The following is a 24,736-nucleotide window of genomic DNA, read 5'->3' as shown; positions in this document are numbered from 1 at the left end:
TCATAGACAAAAGTGATGTGTTTTTAATATAGTGCAGTGCAGATGATATACACCGTGTAATAAAAATCGATTCATAGGTTTCGTTCATTCGTATCGTAAATAATACTGGCAATAAAAACCATGTTGTGCAACACTGAGAAAACTTCTGTCAGTGTCAAAATTGTTATAACCATAACCATCGGCACTTTTAATTATTATATCACGAGATTTCTTGTTGTTTCGGTATCTACAACTGCAAAAAAATCATAATTAAATAAATAAATAATTAATTTAATTATATGTTAAAATGTCTACTTGGGTAAATGAACATTGTGTTTCCTTTTTTCAACTATTTTGTATTCGTGTTGTGAAAACGGGACGTATCCCACAACATATCGCTTTTATTATGGATGGTAATCGTCGATACGCTAAAAAATACAGTGTAAAATGTGCAACAGGTCACTCCAAAGGCTTCGATAAACTTTCAGAAACCCTAAGGGTACGTATCGGCAATGAAAGCCTTGTAAAAATGAAACTACTTTGCGACACGTAAGTTCATTTATTTGAACATGTAGATGATTTTATACTCTTGTTTATTTGTGTATCTCTACTAAGGACGGTTTTCCTTATACTATACATTAATTAATAAAAAAAAAAAAAAAAAAATTAATGGTATGCCACTTATGCCTATAGTCATAAAAACTTAAATCAAAGAAGCACAATTTCAAATATTACACCTTATTGAAAGCCATTTGGGATTCCTTCGTGTTCATGTAATGTTCTCGTCTATGTTTTATTGTTTTGTAGTTGTACCTTTGATTTCAGTGGTGCCTGGATCTGGGCGTTCCTGAAGTGACAGTGTACGCTTTTAGTATAGAAAACTTCAAGAGGTCTGAAGAGGAGGTGAATGACCTCATGGATTTAGCTAGAGACAAATTTCAGAAGCTCTTGAATGAAATGTAAGCTGATTTCAATAGTTATAATAAATATGTACCAAAATTAATTGCTTTTCGCAGTTAACAGCTAGCTAAAAATTCACAAGATGAATTTTTTTTTCAAATTTATTGTTTTTAATCATAGAAACATAAGGGTATTGCATTTATCTAGAACAAAATACCTTGGGGTGTAAAAATTTAATATTTTATAAAATGTATGCAGGAACACTCATAGTTTGTGTGCAACATATGCAATTAAGGGTCATATTCCAGAACTGTCAAGTCAGGACTTGAGTATGATTTAAACAACTAGAAATCATACTCAAGTCCTTACCATTAGGGTTGTATTTCCAGTGCTTGAAATCATACTCAAGTCCTGACTTGAGCATTGAGTAGAGTTCTGAAATACAACCCTTAGATTGTTTAAAAATTTCGATTGCTCATTAAAATCATAAGATGTCTCCACATGAGAGTTACATTATTATAAATTTGAATGTTATTTGAAATACAATAGTATTTACATAGATAGAACATAAACACTTGACATTGCAATTAATAACATACTTGATTGTTGTCACAATGTTAAAAGACAATACACATCCTTTCATTCATCAGTATGAAAACAAAGTTAAGCTAGGAAGTCATCACTTTTGTCATGAATATTACATGATGTAACAATTTTGACTGATATAGAATAATAACAGAGTATAAATTATCGAGTTCTTAGGTTTTCGCGATTGTTACATATAGGAAATGAAACTACTTTTCCGGATTTAAATCATGTATATTTGTTTTTTCAAACTAACCATACCAATTACAACAACCAACAAAACAACCAATTTTTTCATACACATTAGTTGAGCAACAAAATTTCAAACTCTAACACATTCTCCAAGTTATCCACTCCCCGATGTAAGCACAGTTCACTAAATATTGATCAAGTCTTGGAGATGGAGGCGTGGTGACGTAAAATGCATACCCTGTGTTTTAGGTACAGGGTATCCTAGTTTAGGCTCCAGCATCTACAAATTATCCTGTATAACTACTATTACGTCACCTTAAATTGTTGCAAAATTGTAGAGGAAATAAAGAATTTACTTACATACTCACGAATCAGAATGTAGTTGTTTATACCATGCGTTTTGACGCTTTATGCCAGAAACGCAAAATGCCAAATAGGCAGAATGTCAAAAACGCAGAATGCCTGATTTGCAGAATGCCAGATTTGCAGAATGCCAGATTTGCAGAATGTCAAATTCTCAGAATGTCAGATTCGCAAAAAGCCAGATTCATTAGTTAGTAGTTGGAGGAAACTACATTTTGTTTTTAATAAATTAATAAAACATCAAAACCTCGCTTCATTAGCATCATCATTTCAGCCGAATGTCCACTACTGATTATTAGTTCGTACGTAAGGAGGAAGACCTGATTCTGGCAGTGACATTTGGCATTTTGCGAATCTGGCATTCTGCCTATTTGGCATTTTGCGTTTCTGGCATAAAGCGTCAAAACGATGCCACGATTTAAATATTTATTTATGTCAAAATAGTAAATTAAGTTCAGTGTTTGTATGAGATGAAAATTATCGTCAGAACACAAACTTTCTAAATTGCTGCATGGACTTTTGTTTCTATACAAACACAATGTCTTTAAGACAGTTGACATTAAAAGTTGTAATAATGGAGATATATGTATATGTAGTAGAATTCGTATGTGCGGTTTCGCTTAGAATCCCTGAACTTTAAATTATTTCCTACAGTATTATGTATACTATATGACAGCTAATTAATACAGGTTCAATAAAAGGTGTACAGCCTCTTCATAGCTAGGAGTAACCATTCAAAAAGTACCTCCCTGTACAGATTTGCAATGTGTCAATAAAGACTGGCACAGTCAGTTGTTGTTATAATCATAGTTCTATGAAATACTGTCCCATGTAAGGAGGATGTGTTGAATTGAACTATTGAGATGGTAAAGCTATATAGTTAGGCAACCAAAAGTAATAACAGCATGGTACAAGGTGCAATATTTTATAAGAAAATCTCTAGATTGTACCCAACCAAACATTAGGATGCGTACAGACCTGAGGAATGCGCCGCGAACGCGCTGGATGTGCGCTGCGATCCGTACACACCCTTATTAAAATCAATTTATAACATGGTTTACTTTATTGGCAAGTTACATTTTTAACAAAAAATAATAAAATAAAATAACTTTATTTCAGACTTCTGAAGGTGGTCCATACAAAAGTGTTAGTAAAACAAACAAAACTAGCACAACAAATCCCTGAAACAATTAATTTGCGTGGCTTTTGCAGGGCCTGTGCAGCCGTATATCACAGAAATTAGCTGTTTGATATATTGTGATCACCACTCTGATTGGGATATATATGTTTACTTAGGTGTAAGGAAATGCATACATCTTGTTAACAGTATATTTCAAATGTAATGTTTCAGAGACCAAATAAATGAATGGGGTGTTCGTCTTCACGTCGCTGGAAGGCTATCAATGCTTCCCAAAGACCTTCAAGCTATGGTGGCCAAGGCGATGCTTGTCACACGGCACAATAATAAGCTACGGCTTAACATTGCTTATGCTTACACAGGTGACTATCATATTTTTATTAAAGCGTAAAACACACTGACAGCGGGTGCGGATCGGGCGCGTATCGGGTTGGGAGCATGGGGGGGTGTACTTCTGGGTATTTATATAGACGAGAACACACCACACGCGCCCGTCCCGAACCCACGCGTGGTTTGTTGTCGTCCGTATAAGTACACGGATTTATTAGGTGGAAGACGCCTGCACGTTTGAACTTATTAATTTCTACTGTATAAGTTTATATGCTGAACAAATAATATATCTTTAAATTTTTATTGAATTGATATTCAATTATTTTTTGTGAAATTATCCCAGTAGCTTGTTATAATTACTAATACAAAGATCGAACACTCAGAACAAAAATCCTTCGATCCGGCGGGATTCGAACCGACGTCTTCTAACTTACCGTGCTAGACGCTATACCAACTAAGCCACGGAACGAACCAGCGGACCTCACGAATTTTTCTATGTGCTTGTGTCGTATCTTTGTATTTGGTTTTTTCAACGACTTTTTAGTCGAATCTTTGTATTAATAATTATAACAAATATATCTTTTTTTTTTTTATATATAAAAATAATGGCAGGACGGGACGAAATCAGTCGCGCAGCATCGCATATAGTCGATGGAGTGGCGAGCGACCAGCTGACGGCAGATGACATCGACGCTCACCTCGTCTCGCAGTCCTTGGAATTGACGGAGCCCGAGCTGCTGGTCAGGACTTCTGGAGAAGTTAGGCTGTCCGACTTTATGCTATGGCAGGTAGGATACAATATATAGTAACGAATGGGCTGAAAAATTAACTTACTACAATGCAGTGGCGAGACGTGAAAATTTTCCTTGGTAAAGCCGAAGCTTTAACTTTTTGCAGAAACAAAAAATACTTACAAAAATTTCCTTTCCCGTTCATTTAACACAACACTTATTAACACACAATATACACTTCATTTTACTGGTTATTTTATGCTACACATAAACTAACTATAGTGTTTAAAATAATTTACTACCCGTGTACTGCCCGTCGCGATACGAAAGTTTGATAGTAAACCATAGACATAATGTCTGTATAATAAACAAACACATGAATGCTACGTGTTGCTATTTTAATTACCTACGAATTACTATGACCTTCTACAATACATTCTTTACGTAGCCCTATTAAAAAGAAACACCCAAATAGATATAGACACATATGTAATACTATTTATCGTTAAGATTTACAAAATAGAAATTAGCCATATTTTGTATTAATTTGCTATTATAATAATTTTATAACCCAATTTATTCCGGGTTCTCGGCCGCCATTTCTTTAGATGTTATGAAGCGGATTTTTGCGAATGTGTGCGTGTGTTTTAAGGGGAGTGTCGCCGTCGAGCGCGTAGATTTCATGAATGAAGTAGAACCCGCAGATCCGCCGGCTTACCTCGCGCTGATTGGTTGAGATGCATCGGAACAAGTTATATAGATATAGAATATATTTTGGATATGTTTTTTAAGTGGTGGGAACCGAGTTATATGGAAGAGGCATATTGTAGGCAGGCAGGGTGGAGGTGGCTAGTGCAGTGAGGGTTTCATCGCTGCACTAGGTTCCTTCGTGTTTGGATACCACTTTCCACTTAACATCAGGTGGAGTGGAGTCATTTGCCTGTCATGTATAAAAAAAAAATAAAAAAAAAAATAAAAAAAAACTCCAGACCCTTAAAATGTATGCATCTATCAGTTAGTACACTATAATCCTCTACGTCTGAGTTCATACCCATTTCACCTGTTTGTTTTATTATTAATTTGTATTATTCATTTCAATCAAAGAATGTGATGCGTTTATTATATGTGATGTAATATCTTTGCTAGGTTGGCATTACAAACGCAGTTTCGAGTCCTGACAAATCGATGGAATTTTTCTAAGTGTTCGATTTTTGTATTAATAATTATAACAAACTAGTGGAGTAATTTCACAAAAAATAATTGAATGTCATTCATGGTAATAAATAATTGAATGTCATTCATGGTAATAAATAATTCAATGTCATTCATGGTAATAAATATTTCTTATTGAAACAATACTTCTACTTTTACTTTTACATTTTAAGTCCTTTGATAATTTAGTATGGTGGCTGATTAATGTTGTTAAAGCCTCAAGGTTCTCAAGTTTTGCAAATGAATATGATACTGACTGTACCACTATTTCTACTTTGTACTTTCAAGTTTGCCTACAGGGTGTTAACGCTGACTAAATATTACCACCAATATAAACAATTTTTATTAGTCATATCAATATGACACGCTAATATGATCATAAATAAACGGCGGAAACATCGTGGTATTCAATAAAATCAATATTCAATTAAAAAAGCAACAACTCTTGACAACCTCTGCCCCCGTAGTATGGCTACGAATGACAGTCGCGACGATAAAATTGAAATAAACGCGCGCTATTGGCTGTCTCAATCAGATCTAATTTGGATAGCCAATAGGGCGTGCTTATTTCCATTTTATCGCGCGGGTCGCGACTATCACGCGTAGCCATGTTACGAGGGCTGGTAGCTGTAAAGGTACTTGGTTGAATGAAATAACTGTCATAGATTTCTCACAGTTGTGTTTTCTCTTCTTTGTGTTTTATCTTTGTATTAATATTGTCAACACGTATAATATATTTGTGAATAATTATTAAAATTGGAATCACTTTCAAGTGAAATTTTTGTAAGGTCTAGGTATTATTGATCTCACTTTTGAAAATTCTGATTTTGCTGAAATATCTAACTTAAAGCTATATGCGTATGGTCCATTATTGCAATTCTAGAAAAAACAGCATATAACAACGTAACAACACACACACTCATTCCTGTATTAGGGAACACAGAGTTAGACAATCACAAATTACACCCAAACTCACAAGAGAAATATATGTAGGCCATACAAATATTTCACCCGGCCCGGGAACCGAGTCCGGCCTCTGCATGCAAGCATGTGTAAATTGGATTAGTTTGTAAAAGAATGTGGGTCTGGACAATTGCTGAGTCAAGTGGCTAGTAAATTTCTCGGCCGTAAGGTTAAGGTAGTCTTCAGTCAGTCTTATCCACTGCTAGGTTCACTGAATTAACACTGTTAGTGGGCACTTCTGCTTGATTTTTATATGCCGTTTTTTTACAGGTCTCTAACACGGTGCTATACTTCACAGAAGTATTGTGGCCAGAATTCACCATCTGGAATCTTCTCGCTGCGATAATACATTTCCAACGACATGCACTTCCTTTGAAACTGGAAGAAACCTTCAGTGAAACCCAAAAGAACTTCTTAGACAAATTAGAAATTAGCAGACTACAACAACTCGAAAAAATGACCTTGGGGTGACCGTGAATTGTAGATTTTAAGCACGAAAATGTTTATGTTGCGTTGAAAATATAATATCTATTTATTTAAAAAAATGTCTTTTAATACTTAGAGTCCCCCGTTTACTTGCAGATTTCTCATAAAAAGTTTCCTTCTTTAACTTCCGTCAGTTATATTTGTTTTATAGACCTCACAAACAAGTTTTGCGAAGTTAAAGTTTCCGCAATTAAATTTTGACACAAACTATTTATAACTGACGTTTTCCTTTATTGTGGCTCTTGCATCTACAGTTGCGATCTGCATAAGATCATGCTAAAGACAGATGCTAAGACAATGCTCTGCATTAACATTCACAAAAAAATGTTTTTATAAGTTTTAATCTGAGAGGTTCACTGAAAAAAATTGTGTCGAAGAAGAAAACTAAAGTATCTAAAATGTCTCACTGGGTGAATGAAAAGTGCGTATCGTTCGTGCAAATCTTGTGCATCAAAATCGTAAAGATGATCGACGTGGTTATACCGAAACATATCGCAATCATTATGGACGGTAACAGGAGATTCGCCAAACGCGACGGGTTAAAAACTAGTGATGGACATTCGAGAGGTTTCGATAAACTTGCAGAAGCTATGAAGGTACATAATTATAAATTAAATAAAAATCAACTGTTCCATCCCCTCAGGCCTCGCATACATCAAAATGTGATGTGAAGCAATTCAGACCTATTATTATAGAGAATATTATTCCTGTGATCACGTAAACGCCCAGTGTACTTACATTATAATGATAATCTCCGACGAAAAAAAAAACCGACCTCAAAAGTCATTCAGTCCCTAGTTTGCCACACTTTGACACCTCTAAGTGTAGCAAACTAGGGGCTGAATGACTTGGGGAAAAGAATCCACCAATTATTTTCTTCAAATTTAAGTAGGACCACATTTGAGGTATCCTCTTTCTAACAAAACAAGAATCATCAAAATCGGTTCACAAATGCCTGAATTACCGCGTAACATACATACAAAAAAAGGGAAAATTTCGTAATGTCCATGGGGACGTTCCATGGCTTAACTAGCATAGCGTCTAGCACCGTCGAATCCAAGCGGATCGAAGTACATTTTTTCTAATAGTTTTTAATAATTATACCCTATGGTCATATCCGAGAAGTGATTTAACCGAGTTTAAAAACGGAGGAGGTTTTCAATTCGAAATTAATTTTTTGAGAAATTTTTATAATGAACACAAAGGACTTAGGCGAAATTCCGGAAAAAGTACACATGCCACTATACGCGGAAATGGGGGTATGTATCAATTCACCCCGAAGTCATGTTTCGACTGCATCGAACGAAATGAAAATTAAAGTGCTATAGGTATCTAACTGAATTATGAACTTATATAAGTAGTTGTTAAAGCGCATTTGCTTTGGGGTTACTATTTTTATTTAAATAGCTAATTGAACTTAAAAAACATTACCTACCTACTTGTATTTGTTTCATTCCCAACATCTCCTTGGAATATTTTACGGAATCATTTTAGACAAAAAATACAAATTCAAATATATTTATTACTCTCTACAAAGGTAAAGTATGTGCAAAAGTTTTGGTACAATAATTTAATACATATTAAAAGATTCCTTTGAGAGATCTGGAGTTTGCACTAGGCAAAAACCTGTGTTGCCTTAACCTAACCTAATCTTAGGAAGTGGTGGTAATGTTTTTTGACAAATACTACAACTTCAGTGATAATAAATAATTTTGTACAATTAAACGAAAAAGGTACTTTAATTTTCAAGTTTCAAATTTAAAATGAGTAATTGTTTATTTCACTTCAGTCTGATTAACTTTTAAAACAACTAAAATTATTTATTACTTAGGAAATGAAACTATTTTTCCGAAGTAATTTATTATTTATTTTGGTTTACAAATTAATGATAGGTACTTGGATGAATTTGTGAACCTTTATTTAGTCATGAGTATAGGTCGGAAAAAGGTGTTCCACATATATATGTATAGACGCATGTATAGACGTAGCTACAAGGAGCGTCTAAGACTCTACTCAATGCTCAAGTCAGGATTTGAGCAGACTTGAGTATGATTTCAAGCACTCGAAATACGACCCTAATGGCAAGGACTTGAGTATGATTTTCAGTGCTCACTGCAATACTCAAGTCCTGACTTGAGTATTGAGTAGAGTTCTGAAATACGACCCATAGCGTTGTTAAAACCATCAAATATTACTTAATTATTTTTTCGAATTCTGAATTTCCGGAAATGGTTTTACTGCATCGTAGGACAAACTATTGACCTAGGAAGTCGAAGTTGGATTTTAAAATAATTCTGATGGTGCCATGTAAATAATGTTTTCTGTAAGTACCGTAGTCCAGTTTGGCGAGCCAATCGGAGAGTGTTTTTTCAACAAACTTTTTTTTCCTTTCTTCATCTATTATAGCAATTATATGTCAAAAGTATGTAGTCTAAAAGACGCTAAAGAGATGGATCAATTGCAATCGGAACGGGTGTAGTTGGCATAGGGGTGAGATGACTCGGAAATCCTTTTATTTCCAGTGGTGTATCGAGCTAGGAATAAAGGAATTGACCGTTTACGCATTCAGCATCGAGAACTTTAAGAGAAGTGATGAGGAGGTGGCTGCGCTAGCTGTGCTCGCTCGTAGTAAACTGCAGCTTTTATTGGATTCAATGTAAGTGTTGGTCAAATGAAATACGTTGATTATATTAGGGGATAATATTATTTGATCCTCAAAGAAATAATTGATTTATTTTACCTAAATGTATACTTTTCAAAACAAACGATATATTATTTTTGTTTGATATACATGTACATATTAATTGTTCCATCTGTATTATATGATCTACGGATAAATTATAAATGAACTGCATTCAAGGTAACACTATTACTATGTTTAAGCATACTAAATTAATATTTGGTATTCAAAAATAATATTTGATCCTCTTTTTTATTATTGGTCTTTTCTTTTAAGGATTGATGACATTTATAACCAGTATATCTTCTGATATTGATCTCTTAATAAATCTTGGTTGCTTGGTTGCGCCCTCCATTCAGTAGGTTTGGTTAGTTTAGTACCTATATGAAAAAGCAGCATGAGCTGAGCGAGTGAAGCGAGCGTGTCGCGGCAGCGGCCGGCGAGCGCCAGAAGATAATTCGCTTTCGTTTCCGAACATATTCTCATTCTTCTCATCAGGCGCTTGCCCATCTCTGGCTACGACCCAACGCTACTGCAAAGCATACATATCACGACTATCTGTCGTGGATGATTTTTTATCGTTGAACGACTGTCGTGACTAGCTGTTCCCACTAGATCGTGACGACAATAGGAGCTGCGACAATCTGTCGTCACGTTTTAATCGTGACGTTTTTTTATCGTCTGTCGACTGTCGTTCTAGCTGTTCCCACTGCGACGACAGTTTGTCGTTGTAACGATAAAAAATCGTGACCGACAGTTAATCGTGTCGTGCTATATGTGAACAACTTCATTTAAATATACAACCGACACTGTAAACTGCACGACAATCTGTCGTCACGACATAGTGGGAACGCGCCCTTAGTTTTGAGGCCCAACATAAAAGTATCAAACTTAATCTATACAAATCAATCATTTTTTGCGTAGCTCAAAACAAATTAAAATACCGATCGATTTAATTTATTTTATGCCTCAGAGAAAGAGGATCAAACATTAAAAAAGATGACCGTTTAGATTTTTTGTCTGCTGGAAAGCTCAAATTACTGCTTGGCGGCAGAAATATATAGTGTGTAACAAAATAATACAATTATAATAACCATGATTAGAGTCTACGAATGTCTTTAAATACATAGTTTTTAGGCATGAATATCTCTTATGCGAGGAGAATCCATAGATATGGTTTTTTGATTGGCAGAGATACCTTCAATGCGTACGGAGTGAGCCTTCGTTTTGTAGGCCGCTGGTCTCTTCTCTCGGATGAGATCCGCGTTTTGTCCTCGCGCGCTATAATAGCCACCAGGAGGGGTAACGACAAGCTGAGGCTAAACGTCGCTTTTGCCTACACTGGTGGGTACAATTTTTATTCTTTGATAATGTTTCCCAATATTTATAAATACCAAAAAGGCTTTTGGTTTAAAAAAATATGGATTTTTTCAGATTTGTTTTTATACCTACCTAATTTCGGTGGAAATTTCTATTATTTCATAATTCTAATCATGCAGTACTATTTAATATCTGAGTTTATAACCTGAAATATTATTTAATATTTCACGACAATTTGCGCGAATACTTCACGAATGTCTAATAAAGAAATAATTGCCCATGGTCCACTCAGTCGTGGATATTGTGGATATAGGTCAACCACCCACCGTTCACCCAGGTGAACCAGGTAGGTGGTCCACGGGCAAGAAGCGGAGAAAATTACCCATTTATTAACGATGAAGTACAAAATTGCATTCCATCCACATATATTTTATTGGAACTGCAAATTTTTACTCTAAAATTGAACTTCGACACACGCAATATGTTACCTTGACATGATTTTACTCAGACATTACGCTACTCCGATAGTATGTTACTTCGACATTACTCAGACACTACGCTACTCCGGCAATATGTTCCATCGACATGATTTTACTCCGAGACGACACTACTTCGACAACACAGACGAGATGTTTCTTAAAAAAATCTTTGTACTCAGATAAGAAAAATCATCATTACAAACCCACACGTAGGAAATGGTTTCTTATATCGATCAATATAGGTAACAAAAAAAGGACAACATGATATAATCGGAAATTTATTTTATTAAAATACTGAGAATTTTTTAAAATGGGATAGTATGGGGAAGTCCGAAACCATAGAAGATACAAGAAAACTGTCTCGGAAACCATAAAGATTTTTTGATGACATCAATTTTGGCATAGTAAATTTTTTGGTCAAGCGTGAGTTGTCCATAAAAATGATTAAAATGTTGTTTAGTGCTGATCGACTCAGAGTCATGAAGGGATCATTTCATTGTATGACATGAAAAAATCGGGACAGATGAAGTTGATCAAATTCCATAAAATATTTTTCAAACAAAATAAATAAATTAAAAAAATTGATCAATTTTATTCGTTTTTATGGACAAATCACACTTGACAAAAAACTGACTGTGCCAAAATTGTTTTCACAAAAAAGACGACTTTATGGTTCCTAAGATAGTGTCCTTGTACTGGATATGGTTCTGGATTTCCCCATAAAATGGAACACTATTTTAATAAAATAAATTTCCGATTATAAAATATTGTCCTTTTTTTGTTATATTCATCGATATAAGAAACAATTTCCTTCGTGGGTTTGTAATGTTGATTCTTCTTATCTGAATACAAAGATTTTTTTTTAAGAAACATCTCGACTGTGTTGTCGAAGTAGCGTAATGTCTGAATAAATTAATTTCGATATAACATATTGTTGGAGTAGCGTGTGTCGAAGTTCAATTTTAGAGTCGTAAATTTTATAGGTTATGGGCCTAATGTTATTGAATTGGTGTCGAAAATAATTTATATGTTTTGTATTTAGATGCGTTTGCTAAAAGTTATAAGTAAACTTGTTTTTTTTTTATGACAGGTCGCGATGAAATAGGCCGTACCGCCTCCATTCTAGTGGATTCAGTGAAAAATGAAGAGCTACTACCAGAGGACATTGATGAAGATCTTGTCTCCCAAACTATGGAGTTAGGAGAGCCAGATCTTTTGATTCGCACCTCAGGAGAAGTCCGGCTTTCCGATTTCATGATGTGGCAAGTTCGTTAAATTAATCTTTGTACTGGCAAAAATTTGTTAGGTCATTGACTTACAAATAAATGGACGACGGGTCTAATACAAAAACCACGAAAAAAAAAAGTCCCAAGTCAACCTATTCGAAATTTAAATTGTAATGTCAGCGCAGTATCGCGCTGTCTCGGTGCTCGGAACACTGCGCCTGGCCCGGATGGTGTCCCGGGCAGAGCGTGGGTGTTGGCTCTCCACGCCGGACTGGGGAACCACATGAGACGGCTGTTCACCAGCTGTCTCCGGAGCGGTGTGTTCCCGTCCGGCTGGAAGTCGGCGAGGATGGTCCTTATAAAGAAGGAAGGTCGACCCGCAGACTCTCCCTCTGCATACCGACCCATATGCCTGCTGGACGAGGCCGGCAAGTTGTTTGAAAGAACACTTGCCGAGCGGCTCAGCGGGCATCTGTCGCGAGTAGGGTCTGACCTGTCGGAAGACCAGTACGGCTTCCGGCAGGCGCGGTCGACAGTGGACGCGATCCTTCACGTTCGTACACTGTCGACGCAGGTACTGTCCCGGGGCGGAGTGGCGTTGGCGGTAAGCCTAGATATCGTCAACGCCTTCAACTCCTTGCCCTGGTTGACCGTTAAGGAGGCGCTCGAGTATCATCCAGTGCCTCCGTACCTGAAGCGAGTTGTCAGGTCCTACCTATGCGACAGGTACATTACGTACCCGGGTCGGGACGGCGCAAGCCATCGCAGAGAGGTCGTGTGTGGGGTTCCGCAGGGGTCTGTCCTTGGACCACTCCTTTGGAACCTAGCATACGATGCTGTCTTGAGGGTCGCACCGGGCGTGCATCTGGTGTGTTATGCTGATGACACCCTGGTGCTCGCCGGAGGGGAGGACTTCGAGAGGACCATCCGGCTCGCTGAGCTCGGGGTTTCTCGCGTCGTCGAAAAAATCAAGGAGCTGGGTTTGCGAGTAGCGCCTCAGAAAACTGAGGCGCTGTGGCTCCACAAACTCCCGCGAGGGAGGGAACCGCCCAGCTTCTCGATTCGCGTTGGTGACGTCGACATCCAGGTGGGGCAGTACTTAAAATACTTGGGCCTCATCTTGGACAGTCGCTGGGATTTCGAGGAGCACTTCCGGCGCCTGGTACCCCGGATTGATAGGGTGGCGGGTGCATTGCACCGGTTGCTGCCCAACCTGGGGGGCCCTTCGGAGGGAGTTCGCCGTTTATACGGTGGGGTGGTGCGATTCGTGGCCCTGTATGGGGCACCCGTCTGGTCACACCGACAGGCAGGAGCGCCGACGGGCGTTCGAGAAGTGGCGCGAGAGGCTGGAACAGCCGTGGATCTCGCGCCAGCGCGCCGTCGGCGCGATCCTGCCCAACCTCGAAGTCTCGTTGAGCCAGCGAAAGTGCGTCACCACGTTCCGACTGACACAGATACTCACCGGGCACGGATGCTTCGGTGAGTATCTGAATCGGATCGGACGCGAGACGACGACGCAGTGCCACCACTGTGGGAGGGACCAGGATTCCGCCCAGCAAACGCTGGAGGAGTGCCCCGCATGGGCCTCCGAGCGGAACATCCTGGTTGCATCGGGCGAGATCTCTCTCCGCCAGGCATAGTAGCGGCTGCGTCCTCGCCGGTATTCCGCCGTGGGACCTCGAAGCCGAGGTCCTGGTGGAGGTCCGCACCTACCGGCGGGGAATGAGGGACCGAGGCGAGCGACCCGCTCCCCAAGAGGTGGAGCGGGAGCGTCGCCTCGCGGCGCAGCGCATGCGGGACCGGTGGAAAGAGGGCTTGGCGGATCCCCCCTATGGCGCTCGTACCATAGAGGCGATCCGCCCTGTCCTCGTAGAGTGGGTAAACCGGTCCCACGGGCCACTGTCGTACCACCTTGTGCAGGTGCTGACCGGGCACGGCTGCTTCGGTCACTACCTGCACAAGGTGGCGAGGAGGGAACCATCCCCGTCGTGCCACGAGTGCGGCGCTGCGGATGACACCGCGCAGCACACCCTAGAGGTGTGTAGCCGGTGGGATGAGCAGCGCCGCACTCTGACGGGGACTGTAGGGCAGGACCTCTCGCTGCCGAGCGCGGTTGCCGCCATGCTCGATAGCGAGGAGTCCTGGGAGGCGGTGGCCTCCTTTTGCGCAGAGGTTATGTCGCAAAAGGAGGCCGCGGAGCGGGTGCGCGAGGACGCGGCGGACGCGCACCCGCTTCGGCGCAGACGTACGGGGAGAAGGCGAAGGCAGTTCGCTGCTCGCCTGATCCCCTAGTGAGGCCAGCGGGCTCTGGACAGGGACTCCGGAGCCTGCATTGCACGGCCTCACTCGTCTGGGGGGCGGGTCGGAGGACAACCGACTCGCCCCTCCGTTGACGCGGGAGCCCTGGCGTAAGCTAGGGCGGCCGGGCGGCGTCGTGGTGAATGTTCACTGATCCCACAGCGCCGACTCAACCGGCGAGAGGGAAACCCGGGGGGGTTTTAGTGGGGTAGGCCCTCCAGTCTGGAGGGAGAGTCCCCACATAATCCCTGAGTCTCCCTGGGCTCAGGGGTATCCATAAAGATATCCCCCCGTCAAAAAAAAGAAAAAAGCATAGTAGCGGCTATGTTGGCGGATCAAGAGTCCCATGAGGCAGTGGTCTCCTTCTGTGAAGCGGTGATGCTTCAGAAGGAGGTCGCCGAGCGTGATCGGGAGAGGGCCGATCCCGCTCGGCGGCGGCGTACCTTCGCGGCTGCGGGCGATCGGAGCGGGGGCTCCGTTCGCCAGTAAGTTAGGCAGCCGCGAGGAGGACGACGGGGCGGTGTGGCCCGCTTCGTCGTGAGGAGAGGAGGGGGAGGACGTAGCTCCTCCAAAGTGCTGGGGGGGTTCCGGTGCGCAAAGTCGATCCCGGATCCTTCCCACTAGAGCACCCGAGAAGGCCACCGTGGGGTTTTAGCCGGTAGAAGTCCGGCTGCCCTATATAACCTCCCGCTGCCCCCGCGGCGGAGAGGTATCCTAGGAGGATTTCCCCACGCAAAAAAAAAAAAGTATCGCGCTGTCAGTCGAACAAATGAAGACTAAAGCGGAGTTTGGCGCTCTGTATACGATTTTAGCGCCTTACAAGTGCGGACACTTTTTAGCGCGGACCCGACGTCCATATAATTGTAAGTCAATGCAGTAGGTACAAAGATTTCATACTTTTTGAAGGAGATTTCTATAAAGTTATAGCCTATATGAACTTTTTTTACTATAAAAAATTTATGAAAGTAGCTGTAGATTGTATGCAAACCTGTATCTAAACGGGAAAGATGGAACCCTAGTGGTGGCACTTTGGTGTCCGTCTGTTAAAAAATATAACCTAGGTGCCCGGACTTTGATTCATTTTTTAAAAAAGAACTCGGTAACCGGAGATGATAAAAGTAGAGCAAGTAGGTACCTATTACATTTTGCCATGTTTTTTCATCCAAAACATTATTTGTTTAAAATTTTGTTGTCTAGTTTTGATTTCTAAACAAACATTATTCAAAAATGTCTTTCTAGTGTTGCAACGAATGGTCTGACCTAAAAGCCGAATGTTCGGCCTAACTATTAGACTTGATTAACGCACGTACAAAAATTAACACGACAAATACTTCAGTTAGGATAAATAATTTTGTATTACAATGAAACGAAAAAGGTACTTTGATTTTCAAGTTTCAAATTTAAAATCAGTAATTCTGCCCTCAGAACGAAAAAAGTCACAACTGCTGTGTAAAGTACGCACAATTGTGCTTTTTTTCGTTACTAGGACAGAGTTGTTTATTTCACTTCAGTTTGATTAACTTTAAAAAAACTTAAATTATTTATTACTTATGAAATGAAACTATTTTTCCGAAGTTATTTATTACTTATTTTGGTTTACAAATAATAATTTGGTTGAATTTGTGAATGTTTATAATAGTCTTGAACAATGATCTTATATAGTTAAGGTCATGAGTAAACTACATAATAAGTAGGCAGTTTTTATTTGAAATGTTACCTTTTATTAACTCTTGGAAAAATACTTTAGCTATGTTATATATCCTTTGATCTTTTAAATCAAGAATCGAAAAATTGAGCTTTCGAGAACTTATAATGTTATGCACAGTAATAATAAAATTTATGTGATACTTTACAGTGGTTTATCTTATTTCGTCCTGCTGTTTTAGGTATTCCGCTGACTAGTGATTCAATATTCGGCATTTGGTCGAATCGCAAAAATCAGTCTGAATAAGCCGAATACCGAAGAGTGGCTGAATATTCGTTGCAACTCTAAAAAAGTATATATTCATAAATTATTTTTAACCGACTTCAAAAAAGGAGGAGGTTCTCAATTCGTCAGTATGTTTTTTTTTGTATGTATGTTACGCGATAACTCCGGTATTTGTGAACCGATTTTCATGATTTGTTTTTTGTTGGAAAGGGGGTACTTCCATAGTGGTACCATTTTATTATGAAGAAAATCATCCACCTCGAAGGGTGGCTGTTCACGTATAAAGATTCATTTTTATAAATAGCGCCTAACTTTAATTTAGGAGCAATTACTTTAATGGTTGATTTTGCTATTTCTCCAATTCAAGGCGTTTTTCTCTCAATATACTTTGAGTAGTGAGAACCGATTTTTATTATCTCCAGTGTCAAGTCCTGTATAGTGGCGAACTAGGGGATATTTCAATAAAACTTAGCAAATAGACGTAATTCCACGTACTTTTGAGGTCGGTTTTTTTAGTAGGTACTCTGTACTGACCATTATCACCACGGAAAATCTAAAACAAATATCAGTACGTGTCATATAAGGTATAGAATGAAGAACTTACGCGAGGGCGAGTTCTACTTGCACTTGAAACTGAGTAGAGACAATAGTAATGTGCAATAAAGACCAATATTTAAAATAATTTATATTCAATAAACCCTTTCAGATATCACGAACAGTTCTATACTTCACGGAAACGCTTTGGCCGGAGTTTTCATTCTACGGTTTCTTGGGCGCATTGATCCATTTCCACTTGTACGCACCACCTAGCCAAATAATAAGGGAAAACAACGAAAGGAAGAAAATGTTCTTGAGCAGATTGGAGAAACGGAGATGGCAAGAGGTTGAAAATTTTGTTGATTACCCCATACCAAACACTGGGGCCGAGTTGCACAACAAATTTTAATTTTATAAGTAGTGGTCAGATCATAATAATGCTTATTATGGTAGCTAACCATTTGGTAGCTCATTAACATGAAATGCGCTTTTGTATCGAAAAAAAAAATAAGTTTCATAAATTTACGAAATTATAAGTGTAAAATTGAAGGAAAATAAATGTTTGTAATGTTATTTGCAATTTCATGTAACATTAATTTTATCTTAAAACAAGATATTTCGAAACTTTCAATATTTGTATTTTTATTTGCACATAAGTTTTCGGTAACTTAGTAAACAACGCATTGATATTCATCAATTGAATTAGCTCATTTTTAAAAAAGTTTTCGGAGCTTTTATTACTACCGTAATTAGAAGTGTAATTAACTATATACATGTACATACATAACTAGTTATGTTTGAGTGTTATATGTAGTGGCAATCTTTAATTGAGTCAACATTACTCCATTTGAATTGTATAATCAAAATTGTTGTGTTTTACTTGTAAATTTATTTAGAACAACCAACATAAATAAATTTAAAAAAATACAACTATAGCACGGATTTGTCTATGGTTCGCAATAATGGAGTTAAAATAAGAAAAAGGTTATTTAGGTAGCATAGCAGGTAACATCCTTTGCTAAAGTGTATTAAAAAAATCTATTTTCCTTGGCTTTTCTCGGTTAGCATTTCAGCCAATCAGAAGGTTCTTTAACTTGTTTTTAAAATGGCGAAACATAAAATATCATAATAATGAAATTTGGTAACAGGAATAGGAAGACGGAGAAAAAGTGGAAAAAGAAACGGGCGAGGAATTATGAGAATAAACAGTGTAAATATAGGAGAAATATTACATTATTATTACAATAGCTATATTTCTATAATATTGTAATAATATAGGCACGTAAACATTGACTTACAATTATATGGACGTCGGGTCCGCGCTAAAAAGTGTCCGCACTTGTAAGGCGCTAAAATCGTATACAGAGCGCGACACTCCGCTTTAGTCTTCATTTGTTCTACGGACAGCGCGATACTGCGATGACATAACAATTTAAATTTCGAATAGGTTGACTTGGGACATTTTTTTCGTGGTTTTTGTATTAGACCCGTCGTCCATTTATTTGTAAGTCAATGCACGTAAAGGACGGTCTTTGTTTAGCAATGGTGTTGTGTCTAAACATCCACATGGGAATAGTGTATTTTTATGTATGTATGTTACCTTCAAGAATTTCAAAATAAATACTGTAATCATTTTGATATAAATTATTTATTTACACAATAAAAAGTACAGTAAATTATTGGCATTAGTTATGTAAACATCTAATCCCAAAAGATTGCTTTATAAAAGTAATCAGAATATTGAAAATCCATTATTTCCCTTTGATGGTGTACTTTGAATATGTTTTGGTAGGGTCATAAGGCTCCCATCGGGATGCGGGGAAAATGTGTTTGTTTCTCTCATACCAGGATCTCAAAAGTACTTTGCCGGCATGTGAATCTTGTTTTTCCTGTGTAGCGTCATTCACTAATCTTATGTCATCTGTCGCATCAAATTGGAACAGGGGCCCGCTTTTTCCTCTTGCCTAAAGGAATATTTTAATTCATTATTAATAGGCAATATTGACATCTAAGAATTTTTAAAATAAAGACAACACCAATTATATTCTTTATAATCTATAATAAATACAAAATAAGTTAATGTGAACTAATTAAACAAAATAAAGGACGGTTCATGTAGTACCAGTGCCACATATTTGCAATTTTAAATGAACTTGGACATACAGTTTTACGCACAGAACAATAAATACAGTAGAAGTGGTTAGTTAGAGTCAGACGCGTGCCAACAGTCCGTCATTTTCGCTTTGCATGGTATGGTTGTATCATTCTTTCGTGCGAATTCTAAAAAATGCCTTATTATGCTGTTTTGGAGTGCAAAAACGATAGCCACACCAAAAATATTACTCGTGGTATTTTATACCATCGGAGTCTTATTTTAATAAATTTTAATTTTCTGTTTACCGAAATATTTTTTTTATTACATGAAACGAAAGTAAAGCTTATATCCCTGCAATATGGTCGCTTCTTGTTTGGAGAACTAAGTAACTCCAATTCGTCGTCGTTGATCAAAGAACCTCCGAAGGCAGCACATTGATTGAAATTTCAATATAATATCAAAACGTCGTAACTTGTAATAATAGGTATTGAACGATATATGCCAACCGAGTAAATTTTAAATTATGTTAACAATACAGAATTTGTTAGTTCTTTTTAAATTTGAAACTACGTCCAATCAATATCGAGATTTTGTAATGTTTCAAATTAAGAATGTGTGAGTTTTGGCAACATCAGTTATGATATTAATCGAGGCTTAAGGCATTTCCATTGCTTTTTTTCCGTGGTTTTACAACAGCCGCCCGATAGGGCGATAGCCCAATTTAATCCGATTGAAAATATTAGTCCGATTAGGCCGATAGTTAACGGAAATGTCGAGTGAAGCAACATTTCTTTAAATATGAAAAGCAATATGGTGTTAGCAAATAATATAATACAATGCAATTATTGTTGAGGAATGAAAATGTTTGTCAACATGTCGAAAGTGAAGAAAATAAATAATATAACGCACACACTCAAAGCTTATCAATACTTGTGACATTTCTGAAGAAGAAGACATATTATATGATACCGATTAGAACCATACATACAAATAACTCGTGTTGTTTTGGTTTTGATGCGAACAGTACACCACTACATATGCAATCCGAGTTCTAGCTAATATATCTATACCTGGTCTCAAACTAGGAAATTCCGTGTCTCATAGTTCACGTGTAGTGGCCAAGGGATGTTGTAGAACAGAGGGAAAAAGGAAGACCATACTTTAGATGGGAAGATGATTTTAAATATGTTGCTCGAAGAGCATGGAGGCAAACAACAAAAGATAGGGAGAAATGGAAATCTCTGGCAGAACCCTATGTTTTAGGACAGACAAGCTGAGGACAGACAAGCTGAAGGTACGAAGTCAACAAATTTGAGTAATAATAAATAGTAAATAAGTATACACATGTCATACAATGTTTCTGTATTAGATAAGTTAGTATGTAAGTTATCAGCAATAAAGGCTATAAATAAATAAATGAGTAACAAAGCAATGCAGTTAACTCTGGGGACTTTCCAGAATACCCAGACCAGCCCCATAGCATGGCTAAGCATGATGTCGCGACGCGTGCGATAAAATCGAAATAAGCGCGCGCCATTGGCTATCTAAATTAGATCTGATTGAGCAGGACCAATTTAGAAAGCTTTGTCTCCCAAAATTGGCTAAGACTAACCACTGGGCCACCTTGTCGTCAAAGTGTGTAGATTCTGGTCATGTTGTCAAATTTCGAATAGCGAATAATTGTGGCATTGAATACGCCAATAAAAAATTGGATTTTTCCCCATTTACTCAAACTCCGGAAGCTAAAAGACCATATCAAGTCGTTGTTAAACCCACTATTTCAGAGTCCAAAAATAATTTGTCAATAAAAATATTGTTTGTTCTCACCTTAGTGACTATGAAATCATAAAAGGTATAATGGTGTGGCAGTATGAGATCCTCTTTCACATACATGAGCTGATCGGCAGAAACTGTCTTCAGTTCACTAAATTCTGGCCTTAATGTGTCCAAGCAGCGTTGCAGAAATTGGTATATTGAGTTACCTGTAAAAATATACATATAAATATTTTGAACAACTGAAAATATTATAACACATTTGTATTTTGACAAAACTTTGTATTGAAAACTTGTTTAATATTAATTTTATTGTTTATATTAGTAACAATGATATCATGGTCATGATAATGTATTTTAAATGGTAATAATTATTGAGACTCAGATAACCTGAATAAATGATTCTATTCGCATCATACAACTAACAATAACAATCACTCAAAATTTTATAATTTTACAATTTTAAAATTTTTGTCTATTATAAAATAAGTGTATATTTATTTCCTTGTGTTGAGATAATGAATCACTATAACACTATAACACTATAATAATATATTATTATTATTAATCATAACAAAACTAGAGGAGTGATTTAAAAAAAAATGTCTATATTACAAAATTTTATCATTTACAAGTACATGAATTTACCTTTTTTTAAGGTTACATTTCTTCTATGTCCAGATCCATCCCAGTAGCTAAAGGTGACTGTAATAGGCTCATCCTTGAGGCTGGCCTGTGTCATTACCCACTCCAACCGCAGTTCCTCACGCAGCTTCAAATCTGCCTCCTCCCGTTCTCTATCAGGGAGGAATGATGTGTCTACTTCAGGATTCTTTTTTATTTTCTTAAGAACCTGAAATGATGCATGTCCATTTTTTGTTTAACAACTGAGATGAATAGGTATGTAGGTCTTTAAGAGCAGGGGTAATTCAGTGGCAAAATGGTTACTTCTATATTAAGAAGGTTTTGACAGTTTGAATCCCTCAGGCGTTAAATACCTGTGACTGTGAGTTATTTACATTTGCGAAAGTTTAGATCAATTTAACGGTAAACAAAAACATTGTCACAAAAATCTGCTTTTTGTGTTTAGAATACCATGTGACGGGACGAACAAGTCGTGCGTCTGCTGGTAAGCGACACGTCTATCCATTGCAGTTAGTGCCCGTCAGGGGTTTACATCGCAAAAATCTTAGGCGTACTGTCACTGCACGTGACACCCTGATACATAAGTTGAGAAGTTCCAGATGCCTGTAATTTCACCAGCACCCTTAACCTTCAAAACCAGAACGCAGTAATGCTCACATTACTGCTTGATGGCAGAAAAAGGTATGGTGGCTGTACTTCCCTGGATGAACTCTTTCACAAGGAGCTCTACTGCTACTAAATATCGAAGAAAGTTCACAGCCTATGGAAAATATGTGAAGTCCCAACCCGTATTGGATTATGCCCTAAAATTTGTTCTTAGAAGAAACCCATGCCCAATAATGCTCTGGTCACACAGAGGCGGCCGTGGAAGCGTTCCTGGCGCGGTAGTTTTTTTAATGTACGAGTATATATGAACCCTGTCACAGCGTTTCAGTGAGCAGGTTTCATATAAATTCGTACATAAAAATTCCCGCGCCCGGAACTCTTCCGCGGCCGCCTCTGTGTGGCCAGAGCATAAAGGGACACTCTTGGTAATAAATACATATTAGTGTTTATTTTGACAATCACCATGGTCAAGTGGTTTGCACACGGGTTTTCTTAGTGTCGATACCTCTGAAGTCCCGGATTTCGATCCCCGGCTGATCAATGTAGAAAAACTAACTTTTCTATATTGTTCTGGGTCTGGGTGTTCATAGTACTGTTGTTGTTTCCTATTTCCATAACACATGAGCTTTAGTTACTATGGAGTCAAAGCAAGGTGTGTGACGTTATCCAACAACATATTTTATTTTCATACAGGATAGCCCATCACAAAGAGTATATCTTTAAATAAAGGATAGATAATGTCTAAATCAGGAGCTATTCTTAAATATGGTGGGTAGTTCATCAGTCTTGACACTAAAGATTTAAATTATATTCCTTGTCACATATCATATAATGGCTAAGAAGTCTAATTGAGGACCTGAGCACCTACATATTACTTCTGTAAATCACAAAAAAATTACTTCTCATACATTTTCAAATTTTGTTTAAAAAGTTGAAATCGAATTATTTAATATATTATTAAACTCACCGGTTCCTCTTTATCTCTCCACTTTGCTTCCAGCATTTCAATGTCTGGTTTTTCTTCACTAGACTGTGCACCATCATTGTCATCACTGTCACTGTCTTCTTCTTCATCTTTATTCAGGTCAAAAGAGAGAGCTTGAATCTGACAAAGCAAATTATTATGAAATAGAGTAAAATGTTTGCCGTCTCTTCTTGATCATCTACGCAGCCAGGGTAAAATTAATATAATAGTTCATTTCAATTCATTATGCAGAAAATGTAAATAAACAGGTCACTGACCCAACCATAGACAGGTCAGTGATAACCCATTATACCACCAATTACAAATCAATTAATTGTATACATCTTTATTGCAAATATACAAAAAGAGAGCACAACTGACTTTCTATAAGAAATTTGTTTCAGGCAACCTTTAACGAAAATGGCAACATGGAATAGTTGCTGGTGTTAAAAACAACTGTTATTTATTTTTACTCAAGATTGGCTTACTTTTGTTTTGGTTGTGAAGATGTTGATAAATTTGGCTTAGATAGTGTCAGGCATTCATTTTGAACTTAACTATATACAGGCTGCATTGTAATATAGAAATTAGCAGATTTCCACTTCTTACATGTTGGCATAATGAACATGGAACCACAACGCTACATGCGAGTCGGAGAAGCTGAATTGGAGTATCTACCATTTATGGGTTAAGTTTCCCTCACCTGACGTTTCTGTTTGTTTTTCTGGGCCTGTTTTGCTTCAATTTCCTTTTGCCTCTCTTTCTCCTTCTCAGCTTTCTTCTGAGCGAGTTTTTTCTCTCTTTCCCGTACAATGTGTTCTTGTTTTGCTTTCATTTCATCAAGAGTTACTAAACCAATAGTTGAGCTCTTTAACTGCTGCTCAACGGCGTCGTAATGAGTGGCAAATTTGTTCTCAATATTGACCATTTTAAGGTCTTCTTCAATCTTTTTCCTACGAAGTTCTATCTCCTGCTGAGCTTTCTCACGTTTTTTCATTAGATGCATAGCTCTGCCAGCCTCAGAGGCAGCTCCTTTGTAATGTGCCATGATGTAGCCCAAAGTTAAACACAGTCACAATAAATGAAAACTTTAGCGAAGAGGATTAAGTAGAAATGCAGAGAAATCACAAATTTCCAGTTCCAGCTGTTCTAGAAAAATTATCAACAACACAACCACAAACCACTAAAGAAAGAGGCAGAGATCACCACAATACAACAACAACTATAGACAAAATAGAGTGTACTCTAGCAGTCAGTCATTTTGTTCTTTGTGACAGTTTGGTACAGTTGCCGTAGAAAAAATT

At 37.9% G+C, this 24,736-nt stretch overlaps 3 protein-coding genes across 3 annotated transcripts; 2 read left to right on the top strand and 1 right to left on the bottom strand.

Annotated features, from left to right (window-relative positions):
- Window positions 1–237: 237 nt before the first annotated feature.
- LOC113240508 (dehydrodolichyl diphosphate synthase complex subunit DHDDS-like) lies at window positions 238–6,901 on the top strand. The gene is made up of 5 exons (XM_026477839.1): window positions 238–478; window positions 805–938; window positions 3,371–3,519; window positions 4,100–4,275; window positions 6,664–6,901. Exons 1-5 carry the CDS (start codon window positions 287–289, stop codon window positions 6,862–6,864), a joined length of 852 nt encoding a protein of 283 aa, XP_026333624.1. The 5' UTR covers window positions 238–286; the 3' UTR covers window positions 6,865–6,901.
- Window positions 6,902–7,277: 376 nt separating this feature from the next.
- On the top strand, window positions 7,278–17,758 carry LOC113240506 (dehydrodolichyl diphosphate synthase complex subunit DHDDS-like). Its single transcript, XM_026477836.1, has 5 exons — window positions 7,278–7,475; window positions 9,402–9,535; window positions 10,752–10,903; window positions 12,449–12,624; window positions 17,519–17,758. The coding sequence occupies exons 1-5, from the start codon at window positions 7,278–7,280 to the stop codon at window positions 17,756–17,758; spliced, it is 900 nt and encodes a 299-aa protein (XP_026333621.1).
- Window positions 17,759–19,017: 1,259 nt separating this feature from the next.
- LOC113240496 (protein FAM50 homolog) lies at window positions 19,018–24,630 on the bottom strand. Its single transcript, XM_026477820.1, has 5 exons — window positions 24,136–24,630; window positions 23,436–23,573; window positions 21,866–22,070; window positions 21,272–21,426; window positions 19,018–19,313 (listed from the first exon to the last, which is right to left on the bottom strand). Exons 1-5 carry the CDS (start codon window positions 24,478–24,480, stop codon window positions 19,101–19,103), a joined length of 1,056 nt encoding a protein of 351 aa, XP_026333605.1. The 5' UTR covers window positions 24,481–24,630; the 3' UTR covers window positions 19,018–19,100.
- Between the last annotated feature and the right edge of the window lie 106 nt (window positions 24,631–24,736).

The sequence above is a fragment of the Hyposmocoma kahamanoa genome, unplaced genomic scaffold (genome assembly GCF_003589595.1).
Source record: "Hyposmocoma kahamanoa isolate Upper Pololo Valley unplaced genomic scaffold, ASM358959v1 144, whole genome shotgun sequence".
Taxonomy (NCBI): Eukaryota; Metazoa; Arthropoda; class Insecta; order Lepidoptera; family Cosmopterigidae; genus Hyposmocoma; species Hyposmocoma kahamanoa.
Note: the sequence above shows the minus strand (reverse complement) of the source record. Positions and strands in the feature narration are given on the sequence as shown.